This window comes from Ailuropoda melanoleuca, chromosome 12 (assembly GCF_002007445.2).
Source record: "Ailuropoda melanoleuca isolate Jingjing chromosome 12, ASM200744v2, whole genome shotgun sequence".
Lineage (NCBI taxonomy): Eukaryota > Metazoa > Chordata > Mammalia > Carnivora > Ursidae > Ailuropoda > Ailuropoda melanoleuca.
Window position 1 is genome coordinate 14,951,404 of NC_048229.1, and position 19,619 is coordinate 14,971,022.

General features: G+C 45.3%; 1 protein-coding gene across 1 annotated transcript in view; it reads left to right on the forward strand.

Annotated features, from left to right (window-relative positions):
• Positions 1 to 19,619, forward strand: part of CCDC60 (coiled-coil domain containing 60) — a 156,421-nt gene that overhangs the window by 65,013 nt on the left and 71,789 nt on the right. The window contains exon 2 of the mRNA XM_034637989.1: positions 9,776 to 9,855. Within this exon, the coding sequence (XP_034493880.1) occupies positions 9,776 to 9,855 (80 nt within the window). The remainder of the gene's footprint in view (positions 1 to 9,775; positions 9,856 to 19,619) is intronic.

A 19,619-nucleotide genomic window follows, 5' to 3' on the forward strand; every position in this document is an offset into this window, starting at 1 on the left:
CTGGCCATTGTTTGATGGACCCTGGACTAGAGAAGGGTGGGGGAAGGGTGTCAAGAAGGCGTACAAGCTACTGAGCTCCCCCACTGACGACCCGTGGGCCCTTGAATAAGCAGCTTAACCTCTAGGGCCCTGGGTTTCCTTTTCAGCAAAATAGGAATAAGGGAACCTCATAAAGGTTGGCGTGAGGATTAAATAAAGCCATGTGAAAAAAGGCCCCCAGCCCCAGACTCCCCATCCAGTCCCAAGGAAGCTGTCGACATAGCTGGGACCCTCTCCCGCAGGGTGGATGCTGTTGGTGACGGATGCACATGGTGGTTTATAAGATTTGACACTGTGGAAGCCACAGAAGTGTGTCTCTTGGACCTCTCTCCAAGAAAGAACTTGCCATTCAGCCCTAAGGAGTGTAGGTTGCTGAGAGCCTCTAGTTATTGGGTACTTTCAGACCTCCCTCAGAGGGCAGGATCAGCCCTGCGCCCCCGGTCAATAAGCACTCATCACTCAGCCCTATGCTTGCACTCCCATAGTGCACAGTCTTCACTCTAGAACTCCCTGTTGCATTGGCTGAGGCTCTGTCAGATCCCCAACACGGTCTGAGGCGGTCTCCGCCCAGCCCTGCTCTCTCCCTTTTTTTTCCTCTCACAAACTTATCCCAATAAGCTTCTGCTGCTCCCGTCTCAGTACCTGCTTCCCAGGGGTCCTGACTGATATAGGCGTTGACCTTTTCCAAGATTCCAGGTCATTTGTTTTGTAGAATGACACTCACTTTTTATTTTCCTCCTCCTTCCTTCCTGACCACACTCAGACCAGGCATTTGGGGCAGAAATACCATGTAGATGACACTGTGTCCTCCCTGGTGCATTGCTCCAGGGGCGTGCGACATCGGTTTGTCCCCTCACTGGTGATGCTGAGTGTGCTTGCGCTGGCTGGTTCAGGTGGTATCTGCCAGAGCTTGTCATTATGCAGGTACCTTGTTCCCTCTGTAATTAACAATTAACCTATAGGGTTGAACCTTGAGACCGTGATGCATTCATCTCGTCATTCAGCAATGATGGATTGAACTCGGGGCCAGACAATGTGTCAGGAGCTGGAGATCAGAAGCTTTCTTCCCAGGGACCATTGTCATCCCTCCCCTCCCACCGCCCGCCACCCCAGAGATTCCTGCTGCTTATTCAGTCCTTAGGTTCCCAGCGGAGGACTCACTCCTCTCCCCTGGATGACTGTCCCCTTTTCCACTACCCCACTATTCTCCAGGCCCCCAACCTCATTTCTCCTGGGTCCAGAGGAAGATGAGAAAAACAAGAGTAACTGAATCAAAACTCTAAAGGATGCACCCTGACTTCAGCGAAGAAATTCTTTAAGGAATTCAATAGCACTCTTCATATTTCAGCTAAAAGTGTCTACACAAGGATGAGGTCACTAGTCACTATACATAGGTACCTACATTTATGACGACAAAAACAAAAAACAAAAACAAAACAACCCAACCCTCATTCTCCCCAAAGGAAAGTACTGATCACCATCATAAGCCTACCCAAAGCTTAAATATCAGTGTGCAAACGACGATCTCTGGGCTCATGCGTATGCCCTTGCCATGGATCCTAGCCACTCTCTGCCCATCTCGTTCTTTACAGCTTCTCCATAATGAGTCTGAAATTTGCTAATCATCTTGCTTGCTCCTCAGTGCTCTCAGCTTTTCAAATGCTCTCCCTTCCCCCTCACCACTTGACGGAGCAGCCCAGCTGTTCCCTTGATGTCTGTATCAGCCCAAGTACATTTAGCAGGAATTCATTTCCATCTTAATCTGATTCTAGGAAGTAGATCATATTTTAAGACACAACAAAGATGGGTTTGGAACATTCTTTCATAAACAGACAGAGAACAACAGATATTTAAAAGGTTGGCTTTCCAGCCATGACCTCCAACAAATCGTTCTGATTTTTCTCCATATAGAACTGTTCACGACAAAATCCAACAAAATTCAGTGAGCAGGCTTTAGAGGTACTATATGTAAATTAATAGCTCGCAACTGCTACCCCTCATTTAGCCCTGACTATGCAAATGGGAATTAGAATGAAGTCATGGTTAAGAATACATGCTCTGACGTCACTCGAACTTGAGTTCAGATCCAGACTTTGCCCCTCGATAGCATGCCATGTTCACCTTTCAAAGCCTCAGCTTGCTTCTCTATAAAATGGAAATAATAATCTGGCAAGGTCTAAATGGAATCATGTTTTTCAAATAAGAACACACTTAGAAGAGTGTCCGGCACCCCGAGGAATAGTAATGTTACTGGTAGACAGCATTAACTCCATTTCACAGATGGGGAAACAGACGTGGAGAGGGTATGCAACTTGTCTGAGTTACTCAGCTCCTAAGTGACAGAGCCGGCACTCAAACCTGGGGGCTTTTGGACAACAAAGCTCTTTCCTTTCATTCCTGCAACCCCCACTTCTCAGCTGTCAGGTTAAACCAAATCGCTGCCCGGTGTTACTATTCTAAAACAGGCCCAACACACGAATGTTACATGGGGTTATACCTGCCCCCAAACCATCCCCACCCAAGGCTCTACTGGAGCTGTACTCCTCCCCTCCACATTTATCAGCTTTGAGCCTGACACAGGACAGGGTGTCACGTGGTGTTTCTCACAGACCTGCTGTCAAAGACGCCATTTACAGGCCAATCAGAGAAGGAAAATGTGGACAGGGCAGAGATTTGGCTCTGTTTTCCAAGGAACCAAGAATGGGGGCCTCCACTGTGCTCTGCAAGTCAATGGAGTGACTGAAGGCTCTTAAGGCCAATGGCACTGCCAAGGGAAGCAAGGACAGGAAACTGAAGTCCGCTGTCCCAGGATGGTTTTTATGAATCCTGCCTGGAAGTCGTCACAGAAAGCAAGGCAAAGGACATCCAAAGTGATGGTGATGGCTTTTATTTTCTCCTAATTTTTTCTTTATCTTTTCTTGATTTTTCTGCAATGTTCCTTAGTTTCATAACCAGAACGCAATCTTAAGCGTAGAATTGTATTGCAAATGTGGGTAATCTAAGAGTAGATTACCTGGGTAAGGAGACATATTAATCAGTGTCGGCAGGGAGGAAACAGCATTAGCTTGTTCATCAGTGCGGGACGTGGGACATCTAAATTTCGGTGCAAGAGGAAGGGGTCTATGAGGATCTGGAATATACAATATAGTTGATCCTCAAACAACATGGGAATTAGGAGCACCAAACACCCCCCCCAACACACACACACACACACACACACACACACAGTCAAAAATCTGCATATAACTTTTGACTCGCCCCCAAAACTTAACTACTAATAGCTTACTATTGACTAGAAGCCTTACTGACAAGGTAAACAGTTGATTAACACATATTTTCTATTTATATGTATTGTATATTGTATTCTTACAACGAATTAAACTAGAGAAAAGAAAATGTTATTAAGAAAATCANCTTACTGACAAGGTAAACAGTTGATTAACACATATTTTCTATTTATATGTATTGTATATTGTATTCTTACAATGAATTAAACTAGAGAAAAGAAAATGTTATTAAGAAAATCATACGAAGAGGGGCGCCTGGGTGGCACAGCGGTTGAGCGTCTGCCTTCGGCTCAGGGCGTGATCCCGGCGTTATGGGATCAAGCCCCACGTCAGGCTCCTCTGCTGTGAGCCTGCTTCTTCCTCTCCCACTCCCCTTGCTTGTGTTCCCTCTCTCGCTGGCTATCTCTATCTCTGTCAAATAAATAAATAAAATCTTTAAAAAGAAAAAAAAAAAAAAGAAAATCATACGAAGAGAACATACATTTACAGTACTGTGCTGTAAAAAAATAAGAAAATCCAAGTAAAAGTGGACACACACAGTTCAAACCCATGTTGCTCAAGGGTCAGCCAAGCTCCCCAGGGAAAGAAACTGGGAGAAGTACGTGGGTTCTGGATACTTTAGAAACCTGGGTTTTGATAATGATTTTGAGAGAGAGAGAGAGAGAGAGAGAGAGAAAGAATGATCCCAATTCTGGATATGCATCCAAGGCATGGAAAATTCTAAGAACCTCTAATTTAGTATCCAAGGATTAGGAATAACCAACGTTACCATAGGAAAGGGGTCCTTATTAATAGAACCAGATTTATAGTCCCAAAATCACTGGTCGGCACCCAGAGCATAAACGATAACCACATATGTTTGATTTTTGGCCCCCATTTCCATTTCAATGTCCTGCTCCCCTAGGGGGCTGATCCTTGCAAACTACATTTCCCAGGTGCCCTTACCAGCAGGCTTCCTGGTAGGTTCAGCCAATAGGAAGCATGAAGAGGAAATGAGAAGGTCAGAGGAAGGAAGAAGCCAGAGTATTTCTCCCCTTCCCTTTACTTGGTTTCTGGAGACAGCTCCAACTGAAACCACAGCCCCTCCATGGGCCCACCTTCTGCCAGGTGGCCCAATTCCAAGGTTTTTGAAAACTACCTCTCCCCTTCGCCCCTCCATCCCTGGAGGTGATAGAAGCTTCTTTCTTTTGCCAATCTGTAGCGTGTCATGCCATCCTTTATTTAGCTTTTCAGTTCTTACCACACCTTTGTAACTGCTTCCCTATATTAAATTCCCTGTATTGAACTACCTGCCATGAATTCTGTTTCCTGCGTAGACCCTGCCTGATACAGTGTGCTAAAATAAACTATTAACTTACATCACCCCAGACTCTTAGATGACTCAATTTAAAACAGCACCAAGGGGCGCCTGGGTGGCTCAGTCTGTTAGGCATCTGTCTTCTGCTCAGGTCATGATCCCAGGCTCCTGGGATCCCAGGATCCACCCTGCCTGCTGCTCCCTCTCCCTCTGGCCCTCCCCAGACTTGTGCTCTCTCTCTCTCACTCTTTCTCAAATAAATAAAAATCTTTAAAAATAAATAAATAAAACAGCACTGAAAACTTACACTTAGCTTGTACCAATAGAATCAGTCATAACTGCTTTACAAACATGAAAACACTATTATTTTATTAGGTAATTAATACAGGTAAATTATTTTTAAGGAAGGGAAAAAGATGACCCAGATTAAACATTACTGCTTACCTATAATTCAAACACCCTGAGATAATATCCCTATTAACGATTTGTTATATTTACTTCCAGCTTATTATGTCATTGCATATATACCGTGCTGTATAGCAATACTTTAAAACGTAATTTTTGTTCGTGCATACACATTTTTAGAAATATCTATAGATTTCTATGAATATGAATCTTAAAACTCTCTATGATCTAAGTTCTTTATATTTTTGTAGCATTCATTTTCACCTGAAATTATATTCCTTTCCATAGCAACAAATATACATCAATAACAACATTAAATAGTAGCACATAATTCAAACGCATCATTTGGCATCATCTGGATAGACCATGATTTATCCCCTCAATGCTCAGTGCTGGACATTTAGATGTTTTTCACTATTATTCATACTGCTGTGATAGGCATCCTTGTGGATAAATCTTTTAATCCTTTCTGCAAAATCTCCTTGTATAAAAGAATTGCTAGGGTTATGAGCATATATGCTTTTAAGGCTACATATATACATGGCTAAATTGCCCTCTGGAAAGCTGTAAAGATAGTGATTCTTGGATATCCTGTACACTTTTAATTGTGCTAATATCAAATGATGTTGGTAAATGTCCTGACAGCCAGGACTCCCTCATTCAATGCCAATGATTACCACTGGCTTATTATAATTATGCTTAAACAATGGTGAAAATGGTTTCCTGAGACTCCACTGAAATGCTGACATAATTGCAAGGATTGGGCTGATCTTGTCCTGCTGAAGTTTTGTGTCAATTCCAGAGGACAACTTGGCTTTGCTGCTATAAATAGGTCAGCACCACCCCCAATCTATACTAATTCCCTTTTATAGGCAACTATCAGTAGGCAAGATTTGGGGGGGGGAGAGAGGGAGTGTGTGAAATTTGAACAGTATCATATTTGCTTCCTGAGAGGGGGGTGAAACTTGAGACATTTAAGAGAGTGATGTATACACAACTGTGACTTGAAGCAGGGTTTCAATTGTATATTTTCAAATTACCTGGCAGGGAAATTTGAGTGTGTTTGGTGTTCCTTTGTTCGTAAATATTTTTAATTCACAAAATCTTTTAAGAAAGTTCCTTTGGTCCCACAAGAGTTAATGAGGTGCTCAGAAAAAGAGAGGGATTAGGAAGAGGTAACCTTGACTTCCAATGTTTGATTTCAACATGGCCAATCTCATTGCTTTCACTGCAAAATGCAGCAGGATGGATGTCATCTGATGTTGATCACCCAAGAGAGGAAGGGAGAGGCAGGGAAAAGAGGACAAGTTAACATAATTCTTGGTCTATTCACTGCCTTGGCACATTCAAGGGAGGACATATTTCAGACAGAAATCTTATGGTTGCAGGTAACAGAAAATCCAATGCAAGCTGGTTGAAATAATAAAGGAGATGCTCATGAAAAATCTTTTGATGACTGATCAGTTCAACAAAGCACCATGGAATAAGTTTTTTCTTTGACTCTCTTCTCTGCTTTCCCCCACATCTTCTTCAACTGGAGGCTGGCACCCCTCATGGGCACAAAATGGCTGCCAGCAATGCCCGGGGATATCTGCTTCTCCAATTATAGTCAATGAGGAAAGAGGACTTCTCTGCCTGTGGTTCCTCAAAAGATCTGGGAATCATGCCTTCTAGAAGCCCCTGACAAATGTCTGCTTGCACCTCATTAGCCCAAACTACATTACATGACCATTCCTAAACCAGTCACTGTGATGGGGGATGGGCTGTGCTGTTTGGCTTCAGCCACTCAAGACCACCCCTGCTGCTGGTTCCATGACTGTCTCCCAGGGTGCAAGAGCCCCCATGGGGGGAGGGGCAAATGGTCTAATGAGGCAACTAGTATCAAGAGGGAGGGTGAAGCGATCCTAGGGTGTGAGGAAAGCAAATGTCCATTATGTAGAAGTTTCAGAAAGTACTCCTGGAGGGGTGCCTGGGTGGCTCAGCTGTTAAGCGTCTGCCTTTGGCTCAAGTCATGATCCCAGGGTCCTGGGATCAAGCCCCACATCGGGCTCCCTGCTTGGTGGGAAGCCTGCTTCTCCCTCTCACACTCCCCTTGCTTGTGTTCCCTCTCTCACTGTCTCGCTCTGTCAAATAAATAAAATTAAATCTTAAAAAAAAAAAGTACTCCTGGAGATCCTTACATGCCTCTTTGGAGGTCTGTCTCCTCTCCCACTTCACCCATCCTTCAAGATGAAAACTGATAGGTTTGCCATTAATTTTCAGCCAAGGTATATTAAGATATATTACCTGTAATTTATTGCTAACAATAACTACAGAGATAAAGCTGATACATGATTCCACTGTTTCATATCTAGTTGTTTATTCGAGGCTATCCCGGATGCTTTTTTTGTACCCTGTATACTTAGTGGATGAGAAGGAGCTGCAGTGACAAGTATTCTGGGGGATTGCCAGAGACTCTCCATTCTTTTTTTTTTTTCTTTAAGATTTTATTTATTTATTGAGACAGAGAGCATGCACAAGCAAATGGGTAGAGGGGCGAAGAGAGAGGGAGAGAGAGAGAATCTCAAGCAGATTCTGTGCTGAACACAGAGCCTGACATGAGGCTCGATCTCAACACCAAGATCACGATCTGTGCCAAAATTAAGAGTCAGACACTTAACCAACAGAACCACCCAGGTGCCCTGAGAGTCTCCATTCTTCATCTGAGCCACCCGGTACAGAACGTGTACTGGGTGACAGAGGAGAAAAACGGCTGGGAATCAGGCAGGCCGGTGACAGTCCCCCCCCCACTCCAGATGCCACTCTCCATCCCCACGTCACTGCCACAAACGCCATTCGCCTTTGATGCAGCCACACTCTTCCCCTTCCACGTTCCACGTGAAAGGCCTAGAGCAGTGGGGATCACTGCACAATTTCATTTTCAGAGAAGGTGGGTGATGAGAGGTGCTGGGGAAACACCATGCCCCGCCCCCCAACGTGTCCATATCGTGACTTCTGTCCATGAGCACACCTACCCGTCCTCACTCCACCTTCGAGAAAACACTCTACACATAGCACTATCAATCAGCCTTTGCCAAACTTCTGTCGGCTACTTACTGGTTTTTGGTAATCTTTTCTCTTTGTTTAACACATAACGAGTAATATTTATTGCAGAGCAACAAGAATTTCACATAAGCTGGGGCGCCTGGGTGGCACAGCGGTTAAGCGTCTGCCTTCGGCTCAGGGCGTGATCCCGGCGCCATGGGATCGAGCCCCACATCAGGCTCCTCTGCTGGGAGCCTGCTTCTTCCTCTCCCACTCCCCCTGCTTGTGTTCCCTCTCTCGCTGGCTGTCTCTGTCTCTGTCAAATAAATAAAAAATAAAAAAAAAAAAAAAAGAATTTCACATAAGCTAAGGAAAAATAAAATAAAATCCGCCATAATCCCACCCCCAGAGAGACTCCCTGCACTTGGGGGGTATGGCTTTCCGTACCTTTGGAGATGTGCACATGCGCACAGATCATTTTCCAAAGAAACAAAAGCCGAATCGCAATACATATTGTAACATGTTTTCCCACTCAAAGAACTCAGACATACCCGTATGTCAGTAAATATACTTCCATCATTATATTGTCACCACACTTAATTGCTGCATACTATTCCATTGTTTAGATGCACCATAATTATTTAACCTGTCTTCCATTGCGAAGATGTATAGGTGGTTTCCAAGAGTTTGCTCTCACAAGCAGCATCCCAGTGAACAATTTTGTGGACGGATCCCCGTGCCCATGCAGAGATACTCCCATAGGATGCCTGACAGCAGAAGGATCGTTAAATCCGGAGGCAACCGCGCTTTGACGGCATTTAGTATGCACTGACGAATCGCCCTTCAGAAAAGTCACTGCAATGCGTTCCCCCACCAGCTTCATCTGAAAGCGCCCATTTCCCCATAATTCCTTGAGATTTCCTTTGATTAAAAAAAAATTAGTACTGCAGGAATTCATTTCAAGACAGGGTAATCCAGATAATGGTCTTATTATTGTTTCGCTAGGCTGGGGCTGAGAAAAGTGACTTTTATATTAGAATACAGTTAATTTAACTCTCTTCTTCACATTGACCTGGTATCAACCTCTGAGTAATGAATTTAAGTCTTGTGAGGTTTCCCTTATGGCTAGGCGAGGCAAATGAATGCTGGAAAGGGAAGAAAAAACCAGGAACAACCACCTGGATAATTCAATCCTAAAATCCTGCTATAGGGACAGTGAGGGGGAAAAAAGAACCTGGGTATGTTTACATTGACAAGACTCAGCTCTCCAAATCAGCTGCCTATGCCACCAGTAATGATTATTAACATTTAATTCTTTGCTTTACTTTGAGAATGATGCTAATGAGAGCCTCCATTTATCAAACGCTTGCCATGAGTCAGGAATGTGACAATGAATTTACTTGTCACAACAAGGTAAGAATTATTCCTCCACTCTGCTGAGGAAACTGAGGCCCAGAGAGATTGAGCAATTTGTCCGTGGTCACACAGCCAGTCACCAGACAGAACCAGGGTCAGAGCTCAGGTCTGCCTGTCTCCAAAGCCCTTGCTAGTTCCACTGTATATACAGCCCCTCTTTGGTGTAGAGAAGGTGGCTATGCCACCCGGGACCCCTCCAACCTGATCAGAGATCTCAGATGAATGCAGGAGCTTCTTCCTGCAGCCCGGCTCCATTTGTAACAGTTATACTAACACTTTAATCTTTCACTTCTTGCCTTCCCATCAGGTGCCAAACAAGCCAATGAGGAGCATCAGATATATGGACAAGGAAATACCAAACCTCAAAAAAGACCTTGCACGAAGCCGGTGAGTGAGGCCAGCAAGGAATAACCCATAGACAGCCTGACAGGGACGAGCAGCCTGTGGGGTGGTCCCTACAAGTCCCAAGGTTCCCCCAACCCTAAACATTAAGCAGAAGACTTGCAGGAGGGTAGCCCTTGGTTGGACTTTTCGGGGAGTACCTACACTGGACTTACCTCTCCACCCTTGCTCATGCCAGTCCCTGCCTAGAATTCCCTTTGCTTTCCTTCCTGGACCTGAATTCAACTCAAGAGAGTTGCCACGTGCTCCAGAAAAATCTCTCCTTTTTACTCCAGGTGCACAGGATGGTAGCCGAGTCAGGTAGACTCGGTCTCAAATACTGACCCTGCTACCTCCAGCTGGTAGCGACGTAGAACTTATTTAGTCTTCCCGAGTCTCTGTGTTCTCGCCTGTAAAATGAATATAACATGCGGTTGCTAGAAGGGCTGGATGAAATAATGGATATAAAATGCCCCTTGCATGGCCTTAAAACACAATGCCGTCCATTTCCTTCCCCGCCCCCACCACCACCCAACTCCTTCCTGTATGACAGGGTGGGCCAAAAGAGGTCCAAGACCATATCTTCGTCATCTCTAGGTGGTGAGCTGAGCTGTTTCTCCCTCTCACCCCGTTCTGGGTCCTAGAACGTGCCAAGGTGGGATCATAAATGGGACTCTCGGCAAAGCAACTCAAGGCAGAGTAAGGGACGGAGACTCTCCCAAGGATGTGCAAAGAAGGGGTCTTACAGGCGTTGTGGAAGGCCCGTTTATCTTACGAATCTCCCACTCGGAGCCAGAGCACAGACAGAGTCAGGGCGACACATTCCCTTCCATCACCTCCCTCATCTGGAAGTCCCTCTGTCTTCACTGCCCACCTGCATCTCCACCCCTTCCTCATCCAGCAGCACAGCTGAGGGGACCGGACGGCTGAGCCCAAGAGGAGGCTGGAAGGTGGGGAGGAGGAATGGCATGAAGGGACTAAGGCAGGTATCGACACCCACTGCATAGCAGAAATATAATGCAAGCCATGTGTGTGATTTTAAACCCTTGAATAGCCACACTGTTTTAAAAAAGCAAAAAGAAACAGGTCAAAGTAATTCTAATACTGTGTTCTACTTAACCCAAAGTGGTCTCATTCATCATGTCATCAATATCAAAAGTATTAATGAAATGCTATATTCTATTTTTCATACTTAATGTAAAGTGACAAAATGATGCAAGACGAGGACTGATGAATTTACACTTAGGGCACATGTCAGTTTGGACCACCCTCTTTTCAAGTGCTCGGTGGTTGTCACGAACTGAGTTGTGCCCCCAAATTTATATGTTGCAGCCCTAACCCCCAGTGACTATATTTGGAGGTAAGACCACTAAAGAGATAATTAAGGTTAAGTGGGGTCATAGAGGGGGGCTCCTGATTCATCAAGACTGGTGTCCTTATCAGAAGAGGAAGGGACATCAGGAAGGTACTGTCTACAACCCAAGGAAGGAGCCCAGGAGAAACCAGTCCTACCGACACCTTGATCTTGAGCTTCTAGGCTCCAAAACGGAACAAATAAATGTCTGTTATTCACGTCACTCAGTCTGTGTGGTATTCTATGATGACAGCCCATTCCATGATGAGTAATTGAATAGTCAAGGTTGAGATAACCCTGCAGAGAATAACCCTGGCTTGAGAGCTGATGGACCTCAGTTTCAGACTGTCACATGGAGCTGAGCTCAGGGATGGCGTGTGAACTTGGGTCTCAGGATGGAGGTCTGAGATCCATAAGGACTGCTCTGTTTGTTGTGGACACAGTGGCCTCTACGGTGTTTGAACCCGGCTAGGGGGCTTTTGAGGCTGATGCCTTGGGAACCTTGGGATCTGGACTCTAATCCATGGTCACAACTGCAGATATTCCAGGCTTCAGAAGGAATCGTGTGCACAGAATTTGGATCAGAGGTGAGGTTCAAAATACAGAACCAGCCATATGTCACTGGGTGCCAATTGATCAGAACAGACACTGGCCATACAACCATCATGACCAGGTTGGCTCTTACCAGCCGAATATGATCAGCTTTAACGTACATGATTCTACCCCAAAGCCCCAGCTGCAAGTGCATACCAAAATCTCCCGAGCCTGAAAAATGAGAGTTTCCACAATAATCTGCATCCAGATAGTTGATAATTAAAGGTACCACCAGATGGCTTGACCTAAGTGAGTTCCAGCTACCAAGACACACTCGAGCCCAAGAAGGGCAACGAGCAGGGCTGAGCCAGCCCATAACCCAAACAGAGTGCTAAATATTCAGGAAATTCGCAAGCCCGTTATTAAATACAGCTGTGTTTAAAAATTATATAAACGTAAATACATCATATTAAAACAAAGGTCATGAAGACTCAAAAACCCATCACTTCCTAATGATTTGTACATTTCGCTGCTACGTGTGCCCCTGACGTTATTTCTGGTCACGGCATCTGGTCGGTGGGAGTGCTGCGTAACAAGGGCTGCTGACAATGTCTTCCCAGCTCCATGTTTACTGACATCACATTGGTAGCTCGAAATCAGCCCCAGTGGAAATACTGATGGCACAGAGATCCACAAACACCACAAATCAGGGCTTATTTGTCCCTCCCCCCCAAAAGATGGTTGTTAAGCATTCCCCCCTGCACATCCCAGGGGACATGCCCCCCAAAATGACCAAGGCTGAACTTTCAACCAACCCAGCAGAATATAGGGCTTTAGTCAAAGGTGATAAAGACAGTGGCCTTCCTGTCACCCTTGAGTTGGCAAGCTGAGACTGTCACTCCGGCCAGACACATTTACCACCACTCTGAGGCTCGCTAAAATTGAACATCCTCATTGGACAGACTCAGCCTGTCCACATGCCGGACATGAAAGAGAATGCGGAAAAGGCCAGGCAGAAAAGCCACGAGCAAGAAAACAAGAAACGACAATAAAATGTTCCACCTGGCCACACTCCCAGATCCCACTGACATTTAAGGAAACAGTGCGTCCCCTTCAGAAGGAAACACCCTGCTTTGCAGGGGAAATCTCCTCTCCGAGAGATGCAAACCCCGTGTGCCCATCTCCCAGGACTAAATGAGGCGAATTATTAGCAAAGGAGATGTTGTCTTTTCCACTTACCGTGTTTCAAACCCACTTCCCCTCCTATTAGACTTAAGCCCACCATGAACCAAACACCTTGACGACCTCTTAGAATTTTATTTAATACTTCAGCCCTCTTATAATTCAATTGCACCATCCCCAGTTTCATGGCCAGTTTAACATGATGCTAAAAAGAATAAAAATCTAGCTGCTTTCCTCCTCGCCCGCTCCACCAGATGTTCAGTGGCACTGGGCAGCACGCTATGCGCTCGCTTGCCGAATTTCGCCTAGTGGAAGTCTGCAGACGGCGGCATCAGCCTGCATGCGCCCAGTTCTTGGATGACTCGTGCAGCCAATGACATATCTTCCTCCAAAGCTGCTGGTGCTTTTTATTGAGAGGGTTTTAAGTAACATAAACATCTCCGCAACTAAACAACTGAAAGGTTGACCTGAAGCCATGAGCAGCCCACGGAGAAGCTTAGTTAGGTGTACAGCAATTGCAAACACACAGTGATGAATTAGCCCTCCTCCCCATGCCCCAGCAGACCCCAGCAGGGTACAGATTACAAAAGTGTTTCTGAGGCCTGAGATGTGGCTTTCTAGCGGCATTTGGTAGACAGCTGAAGCAAGGCAGTTAGAAATAACAAAGGTGGAATTTTGGCAAAGGAAGAAGCTATTATTTATTTATTTATTGTATGAGGTTAGGCACTTCTTGGTTTCTTCTTAGTTTCCTGTGCTCATTCATTTTCATCAACAAATATTGAATATCAGGTACCGCCAGGTATACACCGGGCATCACTGCATATATTGGAGACATGGCAGTGAACGCAATAGTCAAAATTCCTGTCCTTGGTGAATAACGGGCAATGATGTGCATTAAAATGGGGCAAAGACAACAAACAAGTTAGTGAGTGCTTAACCAGGATTGGGCAGTTGGGGGGGTGCTGTTGGCTATATACTATGAGAATATAAAACAAGGTGATGCGTATAGCGTGGCGATGGGGAGAAAGTTGCTAGAGTGGTCAGAGGAGGCCGTTCCGTCAAGGGGGCCCTGGGCCTGACATCTGCATGGTAATAAAGAACCATTCACGTAAAGATACAGGAGGAAGAGAGGTAGGAGACAATATAGGTAGATTCCAGAGGACAACAGGGAGATGGGTGCCAAGGCTGGAACAAGCTGGAAGTGTTGGAGAAGCAGAGAGACATCCAGTGTGGCTGGAGCTGAGTGAGAGAGGGCGAGAGAAGCAGTAAATGACATTAGAGAGATGGGCCTTGGGCTTCATAGGTCATGGTGAACATTTGGGTCTTAGCATAAATGTAATGAGAGCCCACCGGAGGGCTGTGAACAAGAGAAGGATATGATCTGATTTTTAAGAGAACATTGCATCTGCTGCGTAGAGCCCAGTAAAAAGGTTGTAAGAGTTGACAATGGCCTGGCAGGCAAATAGCAGTGAACTGGAGAGAAGTGGATGGGGTCAGGATTTATTTGGAGCCATGGGACCGGCTAAGGGATTGGATGTGAGGCACAAGGGAAAGTCAGGGTCAAGGTGCTACAACGCCTTGTTTTTATCTCTGCCTCCCTCACTAGGATGTAAGATCGATCATAGCCTAGACTATATCACATCCACTGTCATGGCCCCCAAGTATTTCTATGGGATGAATTAATTCTTTATGAGTTGATAGTGTTTAATAAGGGACATTCATTTTGAGATATGTTTTGTGTCTGAGTTGGTAGGTAGAGTGAGTTTTCCCCAACTTCTTTTTTTTCTTTTGGAACAAGAAGAGATGAGACTAATAATTTAATTAAAAGTTAGATCCAGGATGGGGGCGCCTGGGTGGCACAGCGGTTGAGCATCTGCCTTCGGCTCAGGGCGTGATCCCGGCATTATGGGATCGAGCCCCACATCAGGCTCCTCCGCTATGAGCCTGCTTCTTCCTCTCCCACTCCCCCTGCTTGTGTTCCCTCTCTCGCTGGCTGCCTCTATCTCTGTCAAATAAATAAATAAAATATTAAAAAAAAAAAAGTTAGATCCAGGATGATAGATATGTGGTTCACGTACCCCCACTTCTCTCTCCTGTGCCCAAGGCAGACATCACTAGTGGATCACAGCACTCTCCATTTGAGCCCAGATTTGATTTCGAAAATCCTCTCAACCCAGTACTCCAGACAGGCACCCCTACTGACTACAGTTGCTATCCAGGATGTACTCTGCCATGTCCAAACTAAAATACTCAAAAGGAGACTTTAGTGTCTATAAACTGTTATAAGCTGTTAACCCGATTTGAGGGTTGGCACAGAAGAGACCAACAGGAGGAACAGACCTCACCCAAATCCCTTTACGAATGAGGCTGATTTTTAATCAGTGAATCTAAATAGTTGGAAAAATTATTATTATTGACCTCAGACGTTCACGAACGGCTCTCAGTAACTTCTGCATCTCACCATTCAATACCCAGGATCTCCACATCCATAACCTGAAACTCCGAACTTCATCATGTAGAAATTCAAGCCTGATTCTTCCCACTGGCCCCTTCCCCTGACTTGAGACTTGCCTCAAAGCCCAAGAATTATTCAGGATCATAGATTTCAAGCCAGGCAATGTCTTGGATGTAGGCAAAGTTAAGGCTTCTGAATTGCACCTTATGAATCATTCAGAGAAGACCTTAGTCCTCCCTCTCCCCATGTCACATCATCCCCACCCTGCAGCCAGCGGGTGGACATTAATGAGTCCCCGACATGTTCCATAAAGGCAAGCACTTGGCCCTGCATCCAGAACTGATAAACACAGCCGCACGCCCAATGGGTAGGTCACTGCTGTGGGCTGGAGGAACCTGGCTCAAGTTAATTGCATTTTTATCATCTTGAATGTGACCCAGAGGCCCTGCCCATTTTTTTCCTCTGTTACTGATGTCTTCGGTGTCTTTGACATATCTAGTTAACCATAGTTCTAGGGCAAATTTTCTTCTTTGCTTTTCTTGCACTGGTCTCCACTGAGGGTAAATATCTTTTTAATTCCTTTCCTTGTAGCTAGGGCTACCTCAGAGGATCCCACATAAAAAAGAACTAAAAGACCATGTTTTCAAATTTAAGTTACCAAAATATCTTGAACTCTTGAACCCTTGGTTATGTAAGGGTTTGCACAAAACCTTGTTTTCTGAAATTCTTTCCCAGATGACAGGCAAGGTGCTCAGTCTTCTATTTAGGCTTGGAGGGCATCCATAATACAATCGGAAAGTCCACTGGCTTTGCAGTCAGAGGCGGGCTGAAATCCCAGCACTACCAGTTATTAGCTAAGTGGCCATGAACAGATCAATTCACTTCTCTAGACCTCGATTTCTTTACCTGTGGTATGGGGTACAGGGATAACAAGATCTGCTTCACACTGTTGCTGGCATCTGTGAGAACAGATATGGGTGAGGAATGTCGGAATAAACCAATAAAAGGTAGTCTTGGTTTTTCAGCTGGTTTTGTGAGATCATCATAATACAGACAAAAAAAGCATCAACAGTGGAGACAAACAGTCCCAGCCCTGTCTTCCTTATCAGCTGAGTGACCCTACTCTGGTCATTTTACCTCCCTGAACCTCAGTTTCTCATCTGTAGGATGGAATCAATGCCTCCTTCCAGAGATTTCTTGGATGAGGACAAAAGGAGATGATGCTATCCAATCTCCTGCTGCACTGTGGTCCCTTCCCTTAGCTCTTCTAATGCTCTGAGAACAGAGATGAGACCAGGGAATACAGAGTCACCACTCACAAGCCACGTCGTGATGAAAACTGCCCAACTTCTCTGACCCCCAGAGTCGGGATTGCAAAAATACCTTCTCCCTCTCACAGGGCTCTTGTGAGGAATAAATGAGTTAATCCACGTGAAGCACTTACAACGGTGCCTGACCCACAGTAAGTCTTGATAAATGGTAGCAGTGCATGTTACATCATCCATGTACCCTGAGTGACTGTAACTATTTTACAATACGATCATGATCTCATTGTATTCCTCCTGGTCCCCAGTCAAGGGGCTCCAGGCAGAGCTCAGCACGAGATGAGGAATGTCACACCCAATCCCAAGTTTCTGAAGCTTGGAGGGTCAGGTTTTAGGGAGCTGCTAGAGCAAAGATGATTGGGGGTGGGGTGGGGGAGTCAAGATGGGTAGTTCATAAGTAGAGACTGCAAATCAGCGGTTAGTACTGGATTTCCATATTAATTTTAAATCTCTTCCTATGGGGATTGTTGAACAAGCCATTACTCTAATGGATGTAACCACAGGCTACACAATAAAGCACTAATCCACCACTTAGAGCACACGCTGCATGCATTAAGCCCTGTAACTTTTTTGGAAATTTTTATTGAAATATAACATAATACAGGAAAGCACACAAATCATTAAGCATACAGCTCAGCAGACTTTCACAAAGCGAACATGCCCAGGTCACCCACACCCACATCAAGAAAAGGAACATTACCAAGGCCCCCCAGAAAGCCTCCTCATGTCCCCTCCTGTCACTACCCTACCCCCCACCCAATCGCTATCTTGACTTCTAAGACTGAGATCAGCTGATCCTGTTTTGAACTTTATGAAATTGTACACTTGGCTCTCTCACAGTATCTGGTTGCTTCCACTCAACATGTTTCTGAGGTTTATCCACACTGTCTCATAAAGCTGGGTGGACTCTGCTCTCTCTCTCTCAATTTCTATCTAGTTTCCTGCTGTGAAGATAGCATAATGTATCCATTTCAGTACTGATGGACATTTGGGTGGTTTCCACTTCGTGGGTATTATGAACAGAGCTGCCCCGAACATTCTTAAACACGTGTTTCATGGAACATGTGTATTTCTGGTGAGAATATACCTAAGCGGAATTGTGGGCTCACAGAGTTTGCATATGGTCGGCTTTTGAAGATACTTCCTGTATCCCAAGCCCTATATTTTAAAGAGCTTTAAAAAATACACAAATAAGTCAATCCTGAAAAACTAGAGAATACAAACCAGTAGACATAAATAAGTAACAGAATCACACACACACTTACATCACTGAAGAATGATCATTCATATTTTGGCATATCAACTTCCAATATTTTCCTATATGGACATTAATTTTTATAAGGGAAAAGAACCATTCTGCATATACCATTTGGTAACCTGATTTTTTGTTTAGCAATAGATTATGAACATCTCCCAAGTCAACCCATAACATGTACAACTTCATTTTTTAAGCTTTTCAATATAAAAAATGTTCAACTAGCCATAAAGGCAGACAGAATAATATAATTAAGCTCCATGGACCCATTACTAAGATCAATGATTATTGGGGGGAGGAATTAAGATGGCAGAGGAGTAGGGGACCCCTTTTTCAGCCAGTCCCCTGAGTCGAGTTGGATAGGTACCAGACCAGCCTGAACACCCACAGAATCAGCATAAGACGCAGGAAGATACATCTGGATCTCTACAAATGAACATCTCCAGCACTGAGTATTGAGGAAAGAAGCGGGGAGCCATGAAACCGTGCACAGATATCAGAAGATAAACGGAAGGGGGAGGGGAGCCGCTGCGTTTGGGCGCCGGGAAGCGGTAGCCACCTGCACACGGGAGCGGGCGGACTCGAGGACCGGCACCCACGAGAGAGCAGGCTGAGACCCTGAGCCAGGGAACGCGTGCCACCAGACTGAAACAGAGCTCCGGTGCACTCACTGGAACCAGACTGAGACCGGGAGCTCCGGAGCACATGGGGGCAGCTGGTGGCTGGTGGTGCTAGAAACACAAAGGACAGAGACACGCCAGCCCTGGAAGTGAGGTCTGGGATGCTGGGTGTGGGGGCGCACATCCCGGGACGCTGCAGGGTTGAGCAGCACCAACAGAAACAGAGTTAAAGTGGCCAGAACATCAGTGGAGAACAGTACGCAATCCCTCTGTTCTGAGATAGAGGCTGAGATTCGGCTACTGCTGCGCTGACTCTCAGAAGAGGCACAGCAAACCGCCAGGGAAAGCCTGGAAATACCGGCTCACAGTGTGCCCATCCCCATCCCCCCTCGCAGGGGACACGGAGACTCTACCCAAACAGGGTTGCCTGAGTATTGGCACGGCAGGCCCCTCCCCCAGAAGGCAGGCTGAAAGATCAAGAAGCCCACATCCCTAAGGTCCCTATAAAACAAGTGCACACTGCCTGGGTCCCGGTCAATAATTTGGGCTCTGCACAACCCCGCAACCTCTCCTCATCAGAATGACAAGAAGGAGAAATCCCCCCCAGCAAAGAAAAGACAATGAGTCGGTGGCCTCTGCCACAGAACTAACGGATATGGATATAACCAACTTATCAGAAATGGAATTCAGAGTAACAATGGTCAAGATAATGTGTAGACCTGAAAAAAGTATTAACGAAAATGTTAATGAGAATATAGAATCTCTAAGGGCAGAAATGAGAATGAATCTGGCAAAAATTAAAAATTCTATGAGCCAAATGCAGTCAAAACTAGAGGCTCTGACGGCCAGGGTGAATGAGGCAGANTCTGATGACCAGGGTGAATGAGGCAGAAGAACGTATCAGCGAATTGGAGGATGGGTTAGTAGAAGAAAAAGCTAAAATAGAATCTGGGCTAAAAAAAAATCCATTCTCAGAATGTAGGTTACGGAAGATTACTGACTCAATGAAACGTTCCAATGTCAGAATCATCGGCATCCCCGAGGG